The 18,925-nt window shown below is 49.9% G+C and overlaps 1 protein-coding gene across 4 annotated transcripts; it reads right to left on the minus strand.

The window, feature by feature from the left end:
- Window positions 1-962: 962 nt before the first annotated feature.
- Ptpn7 (protein tyrosine phosphatase non-receptor type 7) lies at window positions 963-17,415 on the minus strand. Of its 4 annotated transcripts, none has more exons than XM_021242212.2 (9): window positions 17,260-17,415; window positions 16,577-16,760; window positions 16,220-16,301; window positions 14,139-14,215; window positions 8,913-9,050; window positions 8,443-8,553; window positions 5,852-6,009; window positions 4,049-4,157; window positions 963-2,518 (listed from the first exon to the last, which is right to left on the minus strand). In XM_021242212.2, exons 1-9 carry the CDS (start codon window positions 17,379-17,381, stop codon window positions 2,333-2,335), a joined length of 1,167 nt encoding a protein of 388 aa, XP_021097871.2. In that variant the 5' UTR covers window positions 17,382-17,415; the 3' UTR covers window positions 963-2,332. The 4 variants fall into 4 exon arrangements, with proteins under 4 accessions (XP_021097871.2, XP_087050013.1, XP_021097870.2 ...); XM_087193887.1 differs by having other exon boundaries at window positions 4,049-4,162; XM_021242211.2 differs by having other exon boundaries at window positions 16,220-16,304.
- Window positions 17,416-18,925: the final 1,510 nt, after the last annotated feature.

Here is an 18,925-nt window from a genome sequence, read left to right on the forward strand (position 1 = left end):
GCCGCCGCCCTCCGGCGGGCCGGGCAGCGTCCTGCGCGCCCCCCCCCCCTTCGCCGGCGGGCGGGGTGGGAGGGTGTTTTGTCCCACTGGGCTGCCGCGCCCTACTGCCCCCCCAAGGGTGGTGGTCGGTGAGGTCCGGGTTCACCGAGAGCACTTCCACGGGGAAGCAGGGTGGTCCACGCACTTTCCGGACCGAAGATGAGATGTCTGGGAGGAGGAGGCAATGGAGGCTTTGTGTTTGCTGAACCCTTGCCTCTCAGCATCCCTGGGTACTGAGTCCCACCCTCCAGAATGTACCCTGTGAAGAGTAACAGTCGCATTAGAGTCTTGGAATTCTCCATCTTGATTTGTTAACTAAGATTTATCCACTTGTTTCGGAACCCTCTGGCCCGAGTGACAGCCGTTTGAACTTGATGCTGGCTGTTGTTAGTGTCGCCACGATACTGAAACAGACAATCCTAGCAGGGCTTTTCCAGTGAGGAAGATTGTGGCAAAGGCGAATGTGCGCTGTTTTGATGAAAAAGCAAAACAACAAAACCAAAGTTTGCTCCAGGAGAAGTGATGGTGGGCGGCATGGGGCCTGCCACGATGTCTCTGGTCCCCTCCCCACAGGAACTAACTGCAGACCTGCTCAGTCCCGAGGCTGATCGCCCCAGCAGGCTGTACCTTGCTTACCCAGGCGTGGGGACACCCCCCACACGCTGGGTGCTCCCTGGGGTTTGATTGTCACTGTACTCACGTGGAATCTATTGTCTTTAGTCCAAGGTGACCAAACTATCAATGGCAACTGTATCTGCCAAGCTACTCGAGAGTTAGGTGACTACAAATCGTTAAAAAGTGGAGGCTCAGGAAGGCTTGGACTAGAAGAATCTGGTTTTCTGCCCTTTGTTAGTTCTTCCCTAGCTCCTAAGGTATACCTGCTGTATCTGCTATTTTCAGAGGCCGGAGAAGAAGCAAAGGAATGAACCAGGAAGTCTTTATTTTTTCCACTTGGTTACTTTTCAAGAGCTTGTACCCCCTGAGCTCTGAATGGGGACAGTGGGTGACAGTCCAGGGAGCTACGCCCACAGGGTGACGCAACTGCCTCCCTCCAGACTGGGTGTGATCAGGCAGGACCAGGCACTTGGGAGCTGCCACCTAGCTGGGGAGCAGACAGTGCCTTCGCAGGCTTAGGCAGGTGGAGGTGCAGGGGAGCCCATCCCAGGGCCTAAGGACAGAAGCTCCTCAGTAAGGCCAAGCGGAAGCATGCAGAGTTTACCTCAGCGGCAGCACCAGCACTGAGTACCCTTCCGACAAGATGTCATGGAGGGGGAGCTTGGCCACTCTCCGAGAGCAGGGTTCCATAGGGAGCAGAGCCCAGTTAGGGCAGACGCCTGGTGAGGGCGAGGGAGAATGGTGCCTTACGTGCCCCGCCAGAGGCACAGAAGGCTGAGGGCTCGGGTGGCTTCCTGTGGGGTGTAGTTCAGCCCTGAGATAGATCTGGGGCCCCTGGGAATTGGGCTGAAGCCAAGACTGACAAGGGGAATTAGGCCTCTGGGATTATGGTGGGGGTGGGTTTTCTCAAAGCAGAACAAACTCTTCGACTGCTCTTCTCTCCTCGATCTTTGGCACTTCCTGGGTATCACAGGTATCTTCTCAGGTCATGGAAGCAAAGTGGAGCACGCTGGGTGCCCCTGAGAGGGTGGCTGGGGTGAGTGGTAGGCGGTTAGGGAAGCAGGGGCCACTCTCCCGGCCTCTGAATGTTTCCCACATGTTCCCTCTTCTAGAGATTTCTACTGCCAGGCCTGGTCACCGCCATGGTCTCCTCCCAGGACACAGGTGTGAAAACAGGGCCAGTCTGGGTCCTGATTCTCTTTAGGGGCATTCATCTGGCAATCACAGATGTATGGGGCAGAGTTGCTGAGATGTTGAGAATCTGACCAAGCTCAGGACCAGACTTTTCCCAGCTCCTGCCCCTGGCCTAGTTTGGGCAGGGCCTGGGTGGCAGGTGAGCTTGGGGTCACACTCTTGCCGGCCTCGGAAGAGGGGACAGGGCTGGGACAACTTCTGCGAGCTTTCCGGACGGCTTCCTTTGTGGCAGCAAAGCACTCGTGTCCATGTCCTGGATGAGGAAACTGGAGCTCACAATGAGCATCTTGGAGAAGATTGGTGCAGCTGGACTTCTTTCTCAATCTGCCGAGTGCCAGCTCCTATCTTTAAATTCAGGCAGGGAGGCTTCCCGTGCTGTCCATGTGGGGGCGCTAGAGGAAGCGGAGGAGTGGGCCCTGGGCAAGACCTGGCTCCTACCCTTTGCTGGGACCGTCAGCGTGGCCTAGTGCAGCACCTCTTCCCCTCACCCATGCGGGCTGGGATGCCGCAGATCACACAGCCCCCTTCCCCAGGCCTGAAGGGTGGTTGGCAGCGGGGTCGTGGAGGGCTCAGAGGTCAGGGGCTGGGCTCCTGGGGCAGCTGGGCTGCGTACAGGGCCAAAGTGTGGTGCAGGAACTGGTACTGCTCCGCGGTCTGGATCATCCCCCCTCTACAAGGAAAAACAAACATGAACGAAGGAGGGTCAGGCGCTGGCTGGACAGCTCGGGTGGGACATCCCGTGGGCCTCTGGAAGTCCTGACTTTCTCTTTCCCGTGTATCCGTCCTCGGTACTTCCAGTTCCTTCTTGCTGCCCCCAGGCTTTCCAACCTGGGAAGCCCCTCTTCCCTAACTCAGGCACTGATGCTTAGTCTGCCCTGATCCACTCAGTCCCTGAGCAAAACCAGCCCTGATTCCTCGGGTAGCCTCCAATTTTCCTCTTTTCTGTAATCCCAAAAGTGAAAAAACAATCGCATACTTGTACATATTACTAGTTCCCGTTTTCCAAAATGCTTTCACATGTTAACCTGTGACTTCCAGCAGCTCTCCGGAAAAGGAGGAACCAGTCTCTCTCCAGACCGAAAAGAGGGGGAACCAGCTATGGACGCCATGGGACATGCCTCCAATCTCAGCTCCTTGGGAGGCTGAGGCAGGAGGATCACGAGTTAGAAGTTAGCCCAGGCAATTTAGCAAGATCTTGTCTCCAAATGAAAAATAATCAAACAAACAAACAATTGCTGGGAATGTAGCTCAGTTCAATCCCCAGGACTGCAAAAAAGAAAGAAATGGGGGCTAGAGAGACAGTGACAGCTCTGTGAGAGACAAGTCAGTTTGAACCCTGTTTCTCTGGCCCCAAACCCAGTGAGTATCTGTTTATGTTCTGTGGCTGCCTCATATCTAGAGCCAGCTGTATTGCTTTCTAGCTTTCCTCTGAGTAGGACATTTAGGAAAAAAAAAAAAGAAAAGAAAGAAAGAGAGAGAGAGAGAGAGAGAGAGAGAGAGAGAGAGAGAGAGAGAGAGAGAGAGAGAGAAAGAGAGAGAGAGAAAAGAAAAGAAAAGGAGAAAAAAAAACATTGATGGGCCGGAAGTTAGCTCAGTGGTGCCACCACCTGCCTTGAAAGTGCAAGGTCCTGAGTTTGATCCCCAGTACCCCCCAACAAAAAACCCCACAAAAAACAAAAGACATTGAAAACTCAGGATAAATTCATAGAGTGAAATATTTAATTTTAGACCTCCAATCTAAAATTCCAGATAGAAATTCTTTCTAGGTATTAATTGCAAAATAACCCAGGTATGGGCCAGAGATTTAGCTCAGCAGCACCATGCCTGCCTTGTAAGCACAAGGTCCTGAGTTTGATCCCCAGTACTAAATAAATAAATAAATAAATAAATATAAAACCCAGGTGTGGTGGTGCAGCCTGTAATCTCAGAACTCTGGGAAGCCAGGGTAAGAAGATCACAAATTGGAGCCCAGCCAGGCATCTTAGCAAGACCCTGTCTCAAAATAAAAATTAAAAAGGGCTGAGAATGTAGTTCACTGCAAAGGCCCTGGGTTCAATCCCTTGTAACACACACACATGCAGCAAGAGAAAATTCTCTAAGCAAAAAGAGTCCTTCTTTCTTGAGGATGCTGATACGCCTAGCAGCCCAGAGGCTGCAAAGCCATTTGTTAACGTAGGGGCCTTGTTTACCGCGGACCCACCTGTCTAGCCGCAGTTGGCACACGATACCCAGGATGTCCACTTCTGCTCGGGCCTTCAGCTGCTGGCAGCCTATCCGTGTGGCGATGAAGCAGCCGGTCCGGCCAATCCCTGCACTGGGAACAGCCAGGGAGAAGGTGGGGAGCCCGCAGAGACCAAGGAACAAGGGAGGCAGGTGCTGGGTCTGGGGGCGGGGCTCTGGGGAAGGAGGAGACCAGATTCCAGCGGCCCCGGGCCTGCGGGGGAGAGGACTAGAGGCCCTGGAGGAGGTTGCTTGTAACCAGCCTTGCTCTACGCCTAGTCCTGGTCACCTTCCGGTTCCTGTGGACATGCTGATGATGATCTCTCTCTGCTTCGGTCTCCAACGGTTTCACGACACTGCCCAGCTTGTGGGCTGGCCGACCGCTTCAGCCCTCCGTATCTAACCTCGACTTCCTCCCAGCTTCGGTCCCTCTGCTCCCCGCCTCCATTCCTCCTCTCTGGTCCTCTCTGTCTTGCCCTTTCTTTATTTCAAAGCCCTCTCTGACCTCCTGTGCTTTAGCAAGTCTTTCGTGAGCCTCTGATAGGAATCACTGATGACTCCCAGCACGCAGGTCCAGGGCCCCCCCTACCTGTGCTTAGCACCGTGTTCGGTTTTATTTGGGAAGTCCACTCCCACGTGTTTTCTTTTAAATCTCGTCTCCACTTGACCCCATCCCAACTCTACCCTAATCTGCTCTGTAACCAACGCATCCCCCCTCCTCCAGCTCACAGCGCTGGGGAGCGAACTCTGAGCTCTGTGCACAACCACACCCCCAGCTCCAAAGCATTCTTTTAAAATGTCAAATCCATGCCAGGTGAGGTGGCACATGCCTGTAATCTCAGAACTTAGGAGGCAGAGCCAGGGGGGATAATGAATTCCAGGTCAGCTAGGGTAATTTAGCAACACTCTGTCTAAATAAATAAATAAGGCTGAGGATGTATCTCAGGGTTTCTGGGTTCAAGCAACAGTATCACAAAAAAAAAAAAAAGGAAGGAAGGAAGAAAGAAAGAGAAAAAAAGTTGGGCATGGTGGCGCATGCCTGCAATCCCATCAGCTTGGGAGGCTGAGACAGGAGGATCAAAAAGTTTGAGGCCAGCCTGGGCTAGATCCTGTCTCAAAAAAAAAAAAAAATTATTTTTAAAGACTGGTAATATAGCTCAGTGCAAAAGCACTGGGTTCAGTCTCTCATACCACACACAGGAAGGAAGGAAGGAAGGAAGGAAGGAAGGAAGGAAGGAAGGAAGGATGAAAGATAGACAGAGGAGCATATTCAGGTGTTTTAACTGTTCCTATATGGTCCCTCTTGGCAGAGACGTCACCTGCCTGTCAGACACTCCCATCACTGTCCCCACACGTGACCCAGCCCATCCTCTGGCTCTGTTCCCTGCAACGAATCAATGTTTGAATTTTTTTTTCTCTGGGCCTTTGCATATGCGGTTCCATAGCCTGGAATGCTTCCCCTTGCCCCTCATCACTTAGCTAATCCGCTTTCAAGTCTTAGGGCAGCTTGATGTCCCCTCTCTTGGAAACCCTTCTGTGGCTGAGGTCTGGGTCAGGCCACTTGATTCCCCGCCTACCCCATCTCGCTGTCACTGCACTGTGTCCTGTGTTTAATCTGCTGTCATTCCCAGCTGGAATGGATGGATCCTGGGTATCCAGCCAGGTGCCCGGCTCTGCACAAAGGAGCTCCTAAGGCCAGAGCACTTGCTAGATGACACCGAACCTGCTAGAGACCTTTCCAGAGAGGCCCAGTAGTAAGGGAGGGGGAGAGAGGTGCCCACACCTGCAGTGGACCACGATGGGCCCAGTGTTGGTGGCCGTCTCCGGGCTTTCGTCCACCTCGGCCACCAGTCGCAGTAGGGGCCCAGCCGATTCCGGAGTCTGGTGGTCGGGCCAGGCTGAGAAGAGGATGTGCTTTACCGAGCGGCATTCCTCCCGGAGCTGCAGCAGAGACAACAGTATGAGACCCAGGGTCAGGGTGGGGACACTGTCCTGCTGTCAGATGCCAGTGGAGGATGCGGGCTGGGATCATCCCATGGGATGTCACAGCAGGCCAAGCTTGTCCTCCACTATGCCCCACTCTAAAATGCTGGAAGGAACATTGTCCTGGGAGAGGGAAAGGTCCAAGTTCAAATTTTGTCTCTGCCTCTAACTAGCACATGACTTTGGGCAAGTCCTTTAGCCTCATTTTCTTCACCTAGAAAATGGGGATGGTGATGCAATACTGGTTTCTTTCCCAGGATGCTTGGAAAATAATGGCTAGAGAAATGCTTTGACAAATGTAAAACACTGTTTGCAGAAACTACTCCAGTCATACTTAGGCACCTTATTTTTGACAAAGGAGCCAAGCACCATCACTGGAAGAAAGATAGCCTCTTTAATAATTGGTGCCAGAAAAACTGGCTTTCCACATGCCGAAGATTGAAACTAGACCAGTATCTTTCACCATTCACTAAACTAAGATCAAAATGGATCAAAGATCCAAATATTAAAACAGAAACACTAAATCTGCTGGAAGACAGAATAGGTAGAATTCTTGAAGACATTCGTGTAGACAAAGACTTTATGAAGAAACCTGATCACACAGGAAATGTCACAAAAAATCAACAACTGGGATCTCATCTTATTAAAAACTTTTTGTGGGCCGGAGATTTAGTTCAGTGGCACTGCACCTGCCTTGAAACCGTGAGGTTCTGAGTTTGATCCCTAGCACCAAAAACCAAAAACCTTTTGCACAGCTAAAGAAATGACCAACAGAGTGAAGAGACAACCCACTAAGTGGGAGAAAATTTTTACTAGCTGTTCCTCAGACAAAGGACTAATATGTAGAATGTATAATGAACTCAAACAAATCAGACCCTCTAAATTTGAAGACCCAATCCAAAAATGGGCATCTGAAATGAATAGATACTTCTCAGATGAGTAAGTAGAAATGGCAAAAATATATATAAAATATTCAATATCACTGGTCATTTGAGAGATACAAATTAAAACAATGCTGAGATTCCATCTCACTCCAGAAAGAATGGCTATTATCAAGAAATCAATCAGTGACAATGCTGGCGGGGCTGAGGGGAAAAAGGAGCCCTTCTCCACTGTTAGTAGGAGTGTAGACTGGGGCAACCACTGTGGAAATCAGTGTGGAGATACCTCAAAGAACTAAAACGAGAGGTTCCATTTGACCTCGCTAGTCGCCTTCTTGGTAGCATCCCGAAAGAATTAAAAGCATCCTACCACAGCGATATATGAACATTCATATTTATAGCAGCACAGCTTGTAATACCTAAATCTTGGAAACAGCCCAAATGCCCATCAACCGATGAGTAGATAAAGAAGATGTGGTTTTAAAAAATACAATGGAGTACTAACCTGCCATAAAGAAGGATGAGCTTGAGACATTTCTAGCTAAATGGATGGACCTTGAGACCATACTCCTTTTTTTTGGTACCAGGGATTGAACTCAGGACCTTCCATTTTTGAGAAAGGTCGTGGCACCACTGAGCTAAATCCCCAGTCCTAGACCATACTCTTAAGCGAAATAAATCGGACACACATGTTTAAATACCGCATTGTTTCTCTGGTGTGAGAAACCAAAAGTGGAGATAAGGCCTGAAATGTATAATGGGTGTTGGGAAATGGGAAGAAAGTGTTCAAATGGGAAGGGGAACAGGGAGGAGGGAGAGAGAAAGGAAGGAAGGAACAAGAAAAAAGTGAAAATAGAAGGAAAAAATGTAAACAAAGCTTTTGTATACAGGGAGGGGCTTGAGGAGGGAAAGGGAGAACATAAATAATATTTATTAAAAAAAGAAAAAAATGCAAAACACTATACAATAGCAGAAAGCATTTTTACTTTTTTTGGAGACAGGGTCTCGCTATGTAGCCCAGGCTGATCTCAAATTCATGGTGATCCTCCTGCCTCAGCTTCCCAAGTGCTGGGATAGTAGGAAGCATTTTTAGAGCACCTTTGAGAGTGTGATCTCCGCTCATTCCTTCCACACACTCCTGGATCTCTCCTCTCCTCAGCTCTCAGCGTAGGTGGGAGGTGCCTTTTGATAGTTGCTATCTGGTTGGGTGTTTTTTTTTTTTTTGGTACCGGGGATTGAACTCAGGTCCTTGCGCTTGTGCAGCAGGCAGCGAAACCACTGAGCTAAAATCCTGGCCCGCTATCTGCTTTTCTAGCTCTGTGCTATTTAACTAGAAGTTCCCAGAGGGAAATACCCACAATTCTCTTTCCTCAGTGGCTCAAGAGCCTCTTTTAGGGTTCAAGGTTTAGATAAGTAAACTTGGCTCCTAGTGAAGGTCGGGCCTGATTTCCAGGGATGAGGAACGTGGCTCAGCTTCCAGCAGACCGGGCCTGGCCCCAGGGAGTGGTACCTGGACGCTGAGCTGCCGCACGGTGTATTCGGGGCACTCCTTCATGTCCTGGGTGCGGATCTGGAAGGGTCCATAAGTTTCCTCTTCTGTGGGCCAGTAGTGGACACATTTCTAGGAGGGAGGGAGCGGAAGTCAGAAGGCAGGGCTCCCTCACTCCCCGCAGGAGCCGCAGAGGGGTCCCCCATCTCCTAACCCCAGTGACTGGGTCAGCAACTGGGGCCTGGCTTTTCTAAACTTGACTGCTAAAGACCAAATGCTCAGCCCATCCCAGATGTGGACTATGGACAGCCTTCCTGGGGTCTCAGGGGCCTTGCTGAGAGGTGCTGTCAGGTCCCAGGGAGCCTCTGGTCCTGAGCTCCTGTGTGCACGCGTGCGTATGTGGGATCTTAGGCGCGTGAGTGCGTGAGTGCGTGGTGACGTACGGCGCAGCCCTTCGTCTGTACGCCAAGGATCGTGGCTGTGTCTCCTACCTCCTTGCCCTCACGGAGTTGCGTGAGCATGACGATGAGACACACATCTTCCTGCCACACCATCTCCCAGAAGTCCGACACAGTGTTGGGCATGGGGCCCTGGGTTGCAATGTAGACCTTGTCCTGCCCATCATAGCCCTGGGGACGGAAGCACAGGGGAAGGGTGGGGAGGCAGTGAGATTCCAGCTCTAGGGAGAGCCCAGCCTAGGGTCAGGTATCAGCCAGAAGTCAGTGAACAGGTGCATGGAGACACTCATGCCCAAATACACGCCCAGGAGGCACGTGGTGGAGAGGATGGTGCACTGGAGTGAGGAACATCTGAACTCAAATGCTCCTTCTACTGTCTCCTAGCCTCTGTGTGTTTTCTAATGTGTAAACTGGGGATAACAATATTTTGCAGGAATACAGGGTGGATAAAATAAAATAAAATATATTAAGAGTCTAGAGCACAAAGTGTGATCCAAAAATAGTGTGTGTAAATTACTTTTTTCTTTGCTGAGACAAAATACCCGACCCCCAAAGTTAAAGGGGGGAAGGTTTATTTAGCTCACAGTGTGTAGTGGTCTCAGTTCACAGTCGCTGTCTCCAAGCCAGGGTGGCACATGGCAGACAGACATCACAGAGAAACAATTCATGGTGGGCAAATGGTAGCAAAGCGAGCAAGCAAAAGGGGAAGACAAACCTCTTTCTATCCCTTATATTGTATCCAGGCTACTGGGATTAGGGGAGTGCCAAACTAATCAGTGGACTGATTTAGTAATCACACATCTTTAATCCTAGCACTGTTAATCCTAGCATTGCACCATGAGTCAATCACACACTTTAGATTCAGCCCTCTCTGAAAAAACCCCACCTATGACTGCGTGAGGCTTTGAGGGTAGATCTAGACCCAAGCCACAACTGTGTATTTAAATAAAATTTTATTACAGTAGAAGATACATTTCCATTAATACCCTGCAAAATATCCCCCTCACTTCAAACACTTATTCTGTCATTCTTGCTTCTTTCTTTTTTTTTTTTTTTCCGGTCCTGGGCATCAAATTCAGGACCTTGCACTTGCTAGGCAGGCGCGGTGCCACTGAGCTACATCCCTGGCCCTCTTGCCACTTTCTGAAGCAGTTCTGGAAGTCCTCTTTCATGAATGTGCTTAGTTGCACTGTCTTTATTGCCTTGATGTTCTGAACTGATTCAAAATATTTACCTTTCATGGTTATTTTGACTTGAGGAAGACCCAACAGTTGCACAGTGCCAGATCTTGTAAATAAGGTAAATGAGGATACAGAGTAATGTTTTCATGAGCCTGCATTTCTGCTGGATGACACCATGTTTTTTATCACACCGTGTAAACACACTCATGAAAGAGGACTTCTAGAAATGCTTCACAAAGTGGCAAGACCAATGGGATTAGTTTGCTTGAAGCAAGGCTATTTTGGGGGTGGGGTACCAGGAATTAAACTCAGGACCTTGTGTTTACAAGATAGGCACAGTGCTACTGGAGCTAAATCTCCAGCCCTGAAGCAAGGCTATTTTGAGGGGCAATGTGTCTTTTACTGTAAGACATTTTTAAAAAACATTCACTGTATTTTAAAAAAATTAGTACAGTTTATCTTTTGTTTGTTTGTTTGTTTTTTGGTACTGGGAATCAAACTCAGGATCCTGCACTTGCAAGGCAGGCGGCTGAACCACTGAGCCAAACCCCCAGGCCCAGAATATCTTTTTGATACATAACAAATACATTTATACTGGGGAGCTGGTACATGTGCATATCTACCCACCACACCTTTTGGTGAGACAGCATCTCACTACATGCCCAGGTTGGCCTCGAGCTCACAGTGATCCTCTTGCCTCAGCCTCCCAAGTCCTGGGATGACAGTTGTGCACGATCATAGCTGGCCATATCATATTTTAATCCTTTTTACTTTCCCTTCCCCTCTTCACCCTCTACTCAACCTCCATCTCTAGATTCCCTTCGTATCGGCAAAAGGACTACCTCCCTGTTTCCTATTATTGATTTCTAAAATTATGCTCTTTATTTATATTTTGGGTTTCTCATATAAGAGAAACACGCAATGTTTAACTTTTTGTGCCTGATTTATTTTACATAGCTTTATGGTCTCAAGGTGCATCCATTTTCCTACACAAGACTCAAATTTATTCTTTGTAGCTGAGTTTTATATATATATATATATATATATTTATTTATATTTATTTATATTACATTTTCTTTATCCATTCATCTCTTGTTGGGCATATAGGCTGTTTCCAGGATCTAGCTATTACTAGTTGTGCTGCTATGAAGATGTGCATGTATCACTGTAATATGATATCTTTAACTCCTTTTTTTTGTTACTCGGGATCGAACTCAGGACCTTGCGCTTGCAAGGCAGGCACAGTGCCATTAATCTGAATCCCTGGCTGCATTTCTTTTCCTTTTTTGGTACTGGGGATCGAGGGACCTTGTGTTTTTGAGGCAGGCTGCAGAACCACTGAGCTAAATCCCCGCCCCTGGCTGCATTTCTTTAATGGCCAAAGATGTTGAACATTTTCTTATGTTCTTATTGCCCCTTGGTACTTCTTCTGAGAAGTATCTGTCCATTTCAGTTGCTCATTTTTTAATTGGGTCTTTTATTTTTGGTAGTCTAAGTTTTTTGGAGTTTGTCATATAGTCTAGATATTAACCCTCTGTCCAAGGAATTGCTGGCAAAATATTTTCCTAGTTCTGTAGATTGTCTCTTCATTCTGTTGATTGTTTCCCTTTTTCTTCAGTGCTGGTGCCAGAAATTGAACTCAGGACCTTGCGATTGCCAGGCAGGCGCAGCGCCCCTGAGCTACATCCTTGGCCCTGATTGTTTCCTTTTGTGTGCAGAAGTTTTTAATTTTACATGATCCTATTTGTTAATTCTTCTTTTTTTTTTTTTAAATTTTGAGACAGGGTCTCACTGTATAGTTCAGGCAAACCTCTAACCCACTATGTAGCTCAGCCTGGCAATCTTCCTGCTCCAGCTTCTCAAGTGTGCCACTACACCTGGCCCAGTTTCTGCTTCTTGATGTTATTTCTTGTGCAACTGGGAATCTGTTTAGAAAATCCTTGCCTGTGCCTATGTTTTCAAGAGTTTTATCTATTTTATCTGCTGTTAGCTTAAGTGTTTCTGTTTTCATATGTAGGCCTCTGATCCATTTTGATTTTATTTTAGTGCAGGGTGAGAGATATGGGTCTAGACTGATCTTCTGCAGGTGGGTAGCTATTTCCTCTAGCACCAATTATTAAAAAGACTATCATTTCTCCAGCTTATGTTTTTGGCCCCGTTGTCAAAGACCAAATGGTCAAATGTATCTGGAGATGTTTCTGCAACCTGTGTCTGTTCCATCGATCCATGTGTCTGTTTCTGTGCCAGTACTTTCTGTGCCAATACCATGCTGTTTTTATCACCATAGCTTTGTACTATAGCTTGAAATTTGGGATTGTGATGCCTCCTGCTTTGCTTTTGTTGCCCATGATTGTTTTTGCTATTCTGGGTCTCTTCTGGTTCCATATGAATTTTGGGATTATGTTCTTTAGTTCTGCAATGAATCCTGTTGGTAATTTGATTGGGATTCCATTAAATCTGTATATCAGTTTTGGTAATGTGACCATTTTGACAATATTAGGTCTGCCTATCTAGGAACGGGATGTTTTCTGATATCCTCTCCCATCTCCTTTTTCAGAGTACTATAGTTTTTATTGTAGAGATCTTTCACTTCCTTGGCTAGGTTAATACCTAAGTATTTAATTATTTTGAAGGGCTGGAGATCTAGCTCAGTGGTACTGGTGCCTTTCTTGCAACTGCAAGATCCGCAGTCTGATCCCCAGTATGAAAGAAAGAAAGAAAGAAAGAAAGAAAGAAAGAAAGAAAGAAAGAAAGAAAGAAGAGACAGAGGAAGACAGAAAGGAAGGAAGGGAGGGAAGGAGGGAGGGAGGGAGGGGGAGGGAGAGAGGGAGGGAGGGAGAGAGAGAGAGAGAGAAAGAAAGAAAGAAAGAAAGAAAGAAAGAAAGAATGAAAAAGATCATCTGCTAAAAGTGAGTAGTGTCTGATGAGGGTGCAAAGTAGAGAACTGAAATAGCCTAAATGAAGACTGGCATGAGAGCTGATTGAGGATATAATTATTTTGAAGCTATTGTGAATGTTATTGCTTTCTTGATTTCTTTATCAGTGGGTTCATTTTTGGTGTACAGGAATGCTATTGATTTTTGTGAATTCACTGTATTTTTCAATCACCTTCTGTCTGTAAATGTTCCCTTTCTCCCCTGCTACTTTCTTCTGTCACAAAGCAGTGTTCAATATTTGTGAGTGAATGTTTCACTTTTTTGTATTATATATTTAGCAACAAAATGTAGCATTGTCTTCCTATCCTGTCTTTCCCCCCTTCAGGGTCCTCAGCTTCCTGCTCTTCAAGATGATGGAAATCCATTAGCCGTTCGCCTGGTTTGGGCTGGCAAACTGAAGTCCACGATTCCCCACTACTTCCCTGGCTAATAGCTTTTCTCCTCTCTGCACCCCGACTGCTGTTCTACAACTTTGGCCACCAGAGGCCACTGCTTTACATCTACTCAGGGCCCATAGAGGTGAGAAGCTAGAGAACCCAACTGCCTTGAGGTTCCTATAAGCTGGACCTTAATCGAACCATTTCCACAAAGGAGGGGCTGCTTGAGGAAAGATGAGAGGGAGAAGGAGAGGGACACTCATTGGTGCTGGCCTCTTTTATGCAGATCTCAGGAGCAGTTAGTTCATAAGGAGATAGTGGTTGGGATTTTTTTCAACAAGGTCTTGCTGTGTAGTTCAGCCTGGCCTTGAACTCACTTGTAGCCCAGGCTGGGCTTGAACTCTAAGCAATCATCCTGCCTCAGCCTCCCAAGTGCTGGGATTACAGGCGTGCACCACCACGCCCAGCCTTGGATTTCAGTGCTAACTTCCTGCCAAGTTTAGAGGGTTAGACTAGATAAAGTGATTGAATAGGTTAAGGAGATTTGCTAGTCTCTTCTTTTTTAGAAATGTTTAATATCTGCTGTGTTTTCTGGGTTGGTTGAGTTCTATTTGGTGTCTATTCTGGCTTGGCAGGGCTGTGGGAACAGGGAGTTGACGTGGAGAGGGAGTCACTGGCATCTGACCTCCCAGCCACAGCTGGGAGATACTCCTGACATCTTCAGAAACCCCCATCACCCACTGCTGCAGAGGCTGGGTTACTCACTCGGATGTAGTTGGCATTGATGTAGTCTCCATCCTCCTGGCTCTGTGCCCGGCCAAGACAGACACGGCTCTGGGGATCTAGGAAGTAAAAATCAGCAGAGTTCAGAGGTCAAAAGGTGACCAACTGATGCAGGCTAACAGGGGCTGAGGGAAGTGCACTCTTGTTTGCATCTTAGTACTTTGTGTACAGCAGGTAGCCAGATTGATACTCATTGACATCATCATCATCATCATCATCATCATCATCATCATCATCATCATCATTATTATTATTGTAGTGGGGATTGAACCCAGGGAGCACTGAGCTGCACTTCCACCCCTTTTTATTTATTATTTTTTTGCAGTGCTAGAAATTGAATCCAGGACTTTGCACATGTTAGACAAGCATTCTACTATTGAGCTACGTCCCCACCACCTTAATTTTTCTTCTAAATTTTGAAAAAAGATCTCGCTCAGTTGCCCAGGCTGGCATTGAATTTGTGATCCTCCTGGCTCCCTCTTAAGTACCTGGGGTTACAGATGTGTGACACCATGCCTGGCCCCACTGAATTATTTTATACATAAATAATAAGGAGTCGCAGAATGTTTTTGAGCATGAAGGTGTTATGCTCAAAGCAATGATTTGGCCGGGCACAGCTGCGCATGCCCGTATTCCCAGCTACTTAGGAGGTTGAGACAGGAGAATCACAAACTTGAGGCCAGCCTGGCAACTTAGCAACACTGTCTTAAAATTAAATAAAAAGGGTCAGGGATATAGTTCAGTGGCAGAGTGTTTGTGTAGCATGAGGTCCTGGATTCAATCTCTAGTGCTGCAAACAGAACAGAACAAAACAAAATAAACAAAAAACCCAATAGTTTGGAAAGACCGAGTGCTACATAGGATGCACTAGAGAGGAAAAGGGAAAGGAGCAGCCAAGACCAAACAGAAGTTACCCTGACAACTCCCCTCCAGATCAGTACTGGTGTAGGACAGGACTGTACGACAGGAATGGAAAAAAAAGATGCTGTTTATCTGCTGGTGAATAGGGATTCAGATGAAGGACTGGCCTAAGGTCACATAATGGTGCAATGGACTAGGACTCAGATTCACTCAGCCCCCAGGCATGTAGGTGTCCCTCCTAAGAGGGATGGATTTCTCCAAATCAAACCTGAACAGGGATAAAGCAGCAGGCTTGGGAGGAAAAGACAGAGGTTTCTCACTCTCCTCGTGCTGGCTGTGGACAGAGGGACCTCTGGAGATGAGGGGAATCTCAGGCAAAGGGACCTTCCCCTCTCTGGTGGCCACAGGGCTGGTTAGTTAGAATTAGGCCAAGGGCAAGGGCTTCTCCCACGGTGGACGCATGCACATAGCCCCTTGATCCACATTGCAGGCAGAGAGTAGTGGGCGGAGGGCCACAGGAGGTAGGACATGGAGTGGCTGACTCAGGCTTCAAGCCTGGGCATAACTAGAGGTGGGCTAGCAAGGTAAGAAAGGGGAGCAGGCGGGAGAGGCTCTGAGGGCCTCATACCTGCCTCAGAAAAACACGAGGTATGCAGCCTGGGTCTGTTAGCTGGCGTTGTCAACCCTACCAGCCCGGTGTCTCCTATTTCACCCTGTTGCTGCTCTCTTAGGGTCACTGCCTTGTCTCCATGTGGGTCTCTGAGAGCCCTCTCCGGGGAGCCATCCTGATGGAGCCCCTTCCATTGCATCCCCACATGGGAGGAAGATGATTGAGGCTTGGTGCAACCAGCTCTGGGACCCTGGGCAAGTCATGCCACTTTTCTGTGCCTCAATTTCCTCATTCCAAAATGGGCATACTAATGCCCCAGTGCCAGTTTCATGGGGACCCTGGGAGAGATGGGTTCGTATAACGGACGTAGGGCAGTGCCTGGCCCCTAGTAAGCATGCACCAGTGTTGTCATTGGCATCCCTGTGATTTCTGTCTCCTCCGCCCCCCCAGGTCATGCTATGGGATTTCTCTGCTGAACGAGGGTGCTCCGAGCACTGTGGTCCTTCCTCAGCCCAGGCTGTGCATTTTCTTTCTGAAGTTCCCCAGCCCAGGGACAGTGCCCACCTCCCTTGGCTCCTGCTGTCACCCTTACTTGGTAAGATGGTCTTGTATCGATCTTTGGAGGCATGGCCAGGGATGTCCAAGTCTTCAGGGCTGACAAAGTTTGAGGGGATCTTCTGGCAGGGGGAGAAGTAAGTGAACAGCAGATACCTTTCCCCAGCCTCCTTTTCTTCCCTCTCACCCTTTTCTGGTAGAATCGGGCCCTAGCCATTCCTTCTTGGCTTTGCCATGTAGGCCTGGGAAGGCTGGAGAGCAAATCAGGAAGCATGGGGGCAGCTCCTCTCCTGAGTCCTGGGGTTTGCTTCCTAAGGCTCCCAAAGAGTTGTCCATGATGGAGTGGGACCAATTGACTGCCTCTGATTCAGAGCAATGGACCTCAAGTTCTTACCAAGAATTCCTCCTCCAGCTGCTTGGGGCTGGGTGGCTGGTGCTGCAGGGCCCAGCAGGTAAGGGGGTGTCCAGCTGTGCGCAGAAAGTGTAGGGTGACCTCACGGGGTGTGTTCACTGAGCAGATGGGTTCCACGGTGGCCAGGGACCTCACGTCCAGCATCAGAGCCACGTTGGAGCCCCGCCTGCAGGCACAGCCAACCAGTGCCCAGTGAGTGCCCATTGATATTTGCTTTTCTTACCATTATTGTTACAGCACACACATGCCTGAGGAGACCACGCCTTGTCTTTCCTTTGACCCAAAGGCCCAGGATTCAAGGATTCAGCCTCCTTCTGCATGTTCTTCTCCCTTCTTCTTCCCCAACAGAGCAGCCTTGGACCCCACTACTCCTTCAGCTACCCACCTCTTCCCACTCCCAACCTGGCCCTGAGCCTCAGACCCACACCCAGAACCAGGCAGCCCCCAGCCTTGCCCTAGGGCCTGCCCAACCCAACCTGGCACTGAGGAAGCAGGCTAAGGGTTGACACAACCTCTGTGCCCAGACATGCAAAGGACATGCAAACAACATGCAAGTGAACATTATTGGTTTCCTTTCCAGGTTGGGGTCAATGCCTGAGGTCAGCTGTCAGAGCTGGAAGGGCACACAGAGGGCTGGGAGGACCCCACTCCAGGAAAGAGCTCACCTCTCCTGCAGCCGCACATGCTTCTTGGCTGGTGCTTTGGTGGGTGCAGGCTGGCTCATGGCTGCCCCCAAAGATGAGGCTGATGGCTGTTCTCTGGAGTGCTCCCCACAGGCCTGGACCATGCTGGGGTGGTGCTGGCCCAGGGCGGCTCACTCAGCCATGCTGTCTGCCTGGAAGAGAAAGTTCCACTGATGCTGGTGTCTGGCCTGCCAGATCGGCCAGAAGGAGGCTCCCAAGCCCAGGCCAGTCATCTGCTAGGTTTGCACTGGGGTGTCTTCTGCTCCCCCAAACTGGCCCATTTTCACCCTGGGAAGGGTGATATCTCTTTGGTGGTGGCTGGGGCAGTGGGCATCCTGGGGTTATAGCAAGGGCAAGGGGCAGGGTGGAGGTTGTGGACAAGGATAGAATCCAGGAGGAGGAAGAAGGAGGGGATATCATGGTGCACAGAGGTCTAAACAGGGGTCCAGGTGAGAGAGGGCAAGGGAGGAAATGTACGCTGTGGCTCATACAGAGGTATGGGAGAAAGCTCACAGAAACCGTCTAAGTCCAGCCAGTAGGCCTCCTCCGCATGACAGACTGGGGGCTGGCACCAGTTGGAGCCAGTCGGGACCCAGGCAGGCGGGGCAGCTGGCCCCCCGCAGGGTCCTCTCTTAACTGCTGGTGGTCCCACTCCCAAGTTCATGTCTGGCTTCTGGGGTCTCTGTCCAGGGAGATAGGCTGGGGGAGTTTCCTTCCTCCCCCTGCCCTTCCCCCATCTCCCGCCTCTGCAACCGTCACAGGAAATGGCCTCACCAAGCCCTGGAGCGACAGTGCATGGCGAGGACAGGACGGCTGGGGCACGAGAGAGACCTGGGAGGTGCTGAGGCCGTCCCCCCTGCCCCAGGGCAGCCCCTCCCCAGCGCCCAGTCCAGTGCCGCCGAGGTGGCGGGGGCCTGGGCTGCTGAGCCCACAGGGATGCAGGCCGGGGGGTGGGCAGCGGAGGCCGGCACAGGTGTGGGGACGCAGAGGGCTTCCCACAGCGGGTGGGCCCTTGGGCTCCTGCTCTCCCTGTGGCTGCCCTGCCCTCCTGGCCTCAGGGGCATCGCCTGCCCCAACACCCATTCGCCAGCCGGGCACGGTGGCCCCCAACTCCCCCCCACGCTCCCTGCTCTGCGATGCCCTCCGGTGTGCCCAGGGCTCACCCGACCCCAGGGCCTCAGCACTCCCGCACCTTCTTCCGATACTTACTGCAGCAGCTGTGTCCCCAGGCTGCCTCTTGCCAGCTGTCTATCTGTCTGTCGGTCTGTCTTTGAGGGCTGAGAAGGCTTCAGGAAGCCAGCTTCCTCCCTCCGCCCCTCCTCGCTTCCACCCACGCACACCCCAGCTGCATGCTGCCCTCCTGCGCCTGCTGCAGCTGCCACCAGAGGTCAGGGGCCTCCTGCCTGTGTCCCCTAGGGCACAGGGGTATCCTGGGAATGGGCAAGGGGCCGAGCCTTCCCTGACCACCCCATTTTCCCTGGCTCCCAAACCCTGCTCCCTCCTGCCATATTCGCTGCTCAGTCCTGGTTGTGTCCTGCTTCGGCCTGCTTCCTGGGCAGAGCTCAGCTCTCCCCCAGCTCTGTGTCATCCCTCAGAGACCCCCAGGTCGTTCCAACTTCACCCTACCTTAGCCACTTATTTCCACGTC

This window comes from Heterocephalus glaber, unplaced genomic scaffold (assembly GCF_053883595.1).
Source record: "Heterocephalus glaber isolate CG9 unplaced genomic scaffold, H.glaber_assembly_v1.0 deba00001600, whole genome shotgun sequence".
Lineage (NCBI taxonomy): Eukaryota > Metazoa > Chordata > Mammalia > Rodentia > Bathyergidae > Heterocephalus > Heterocephalus glaber.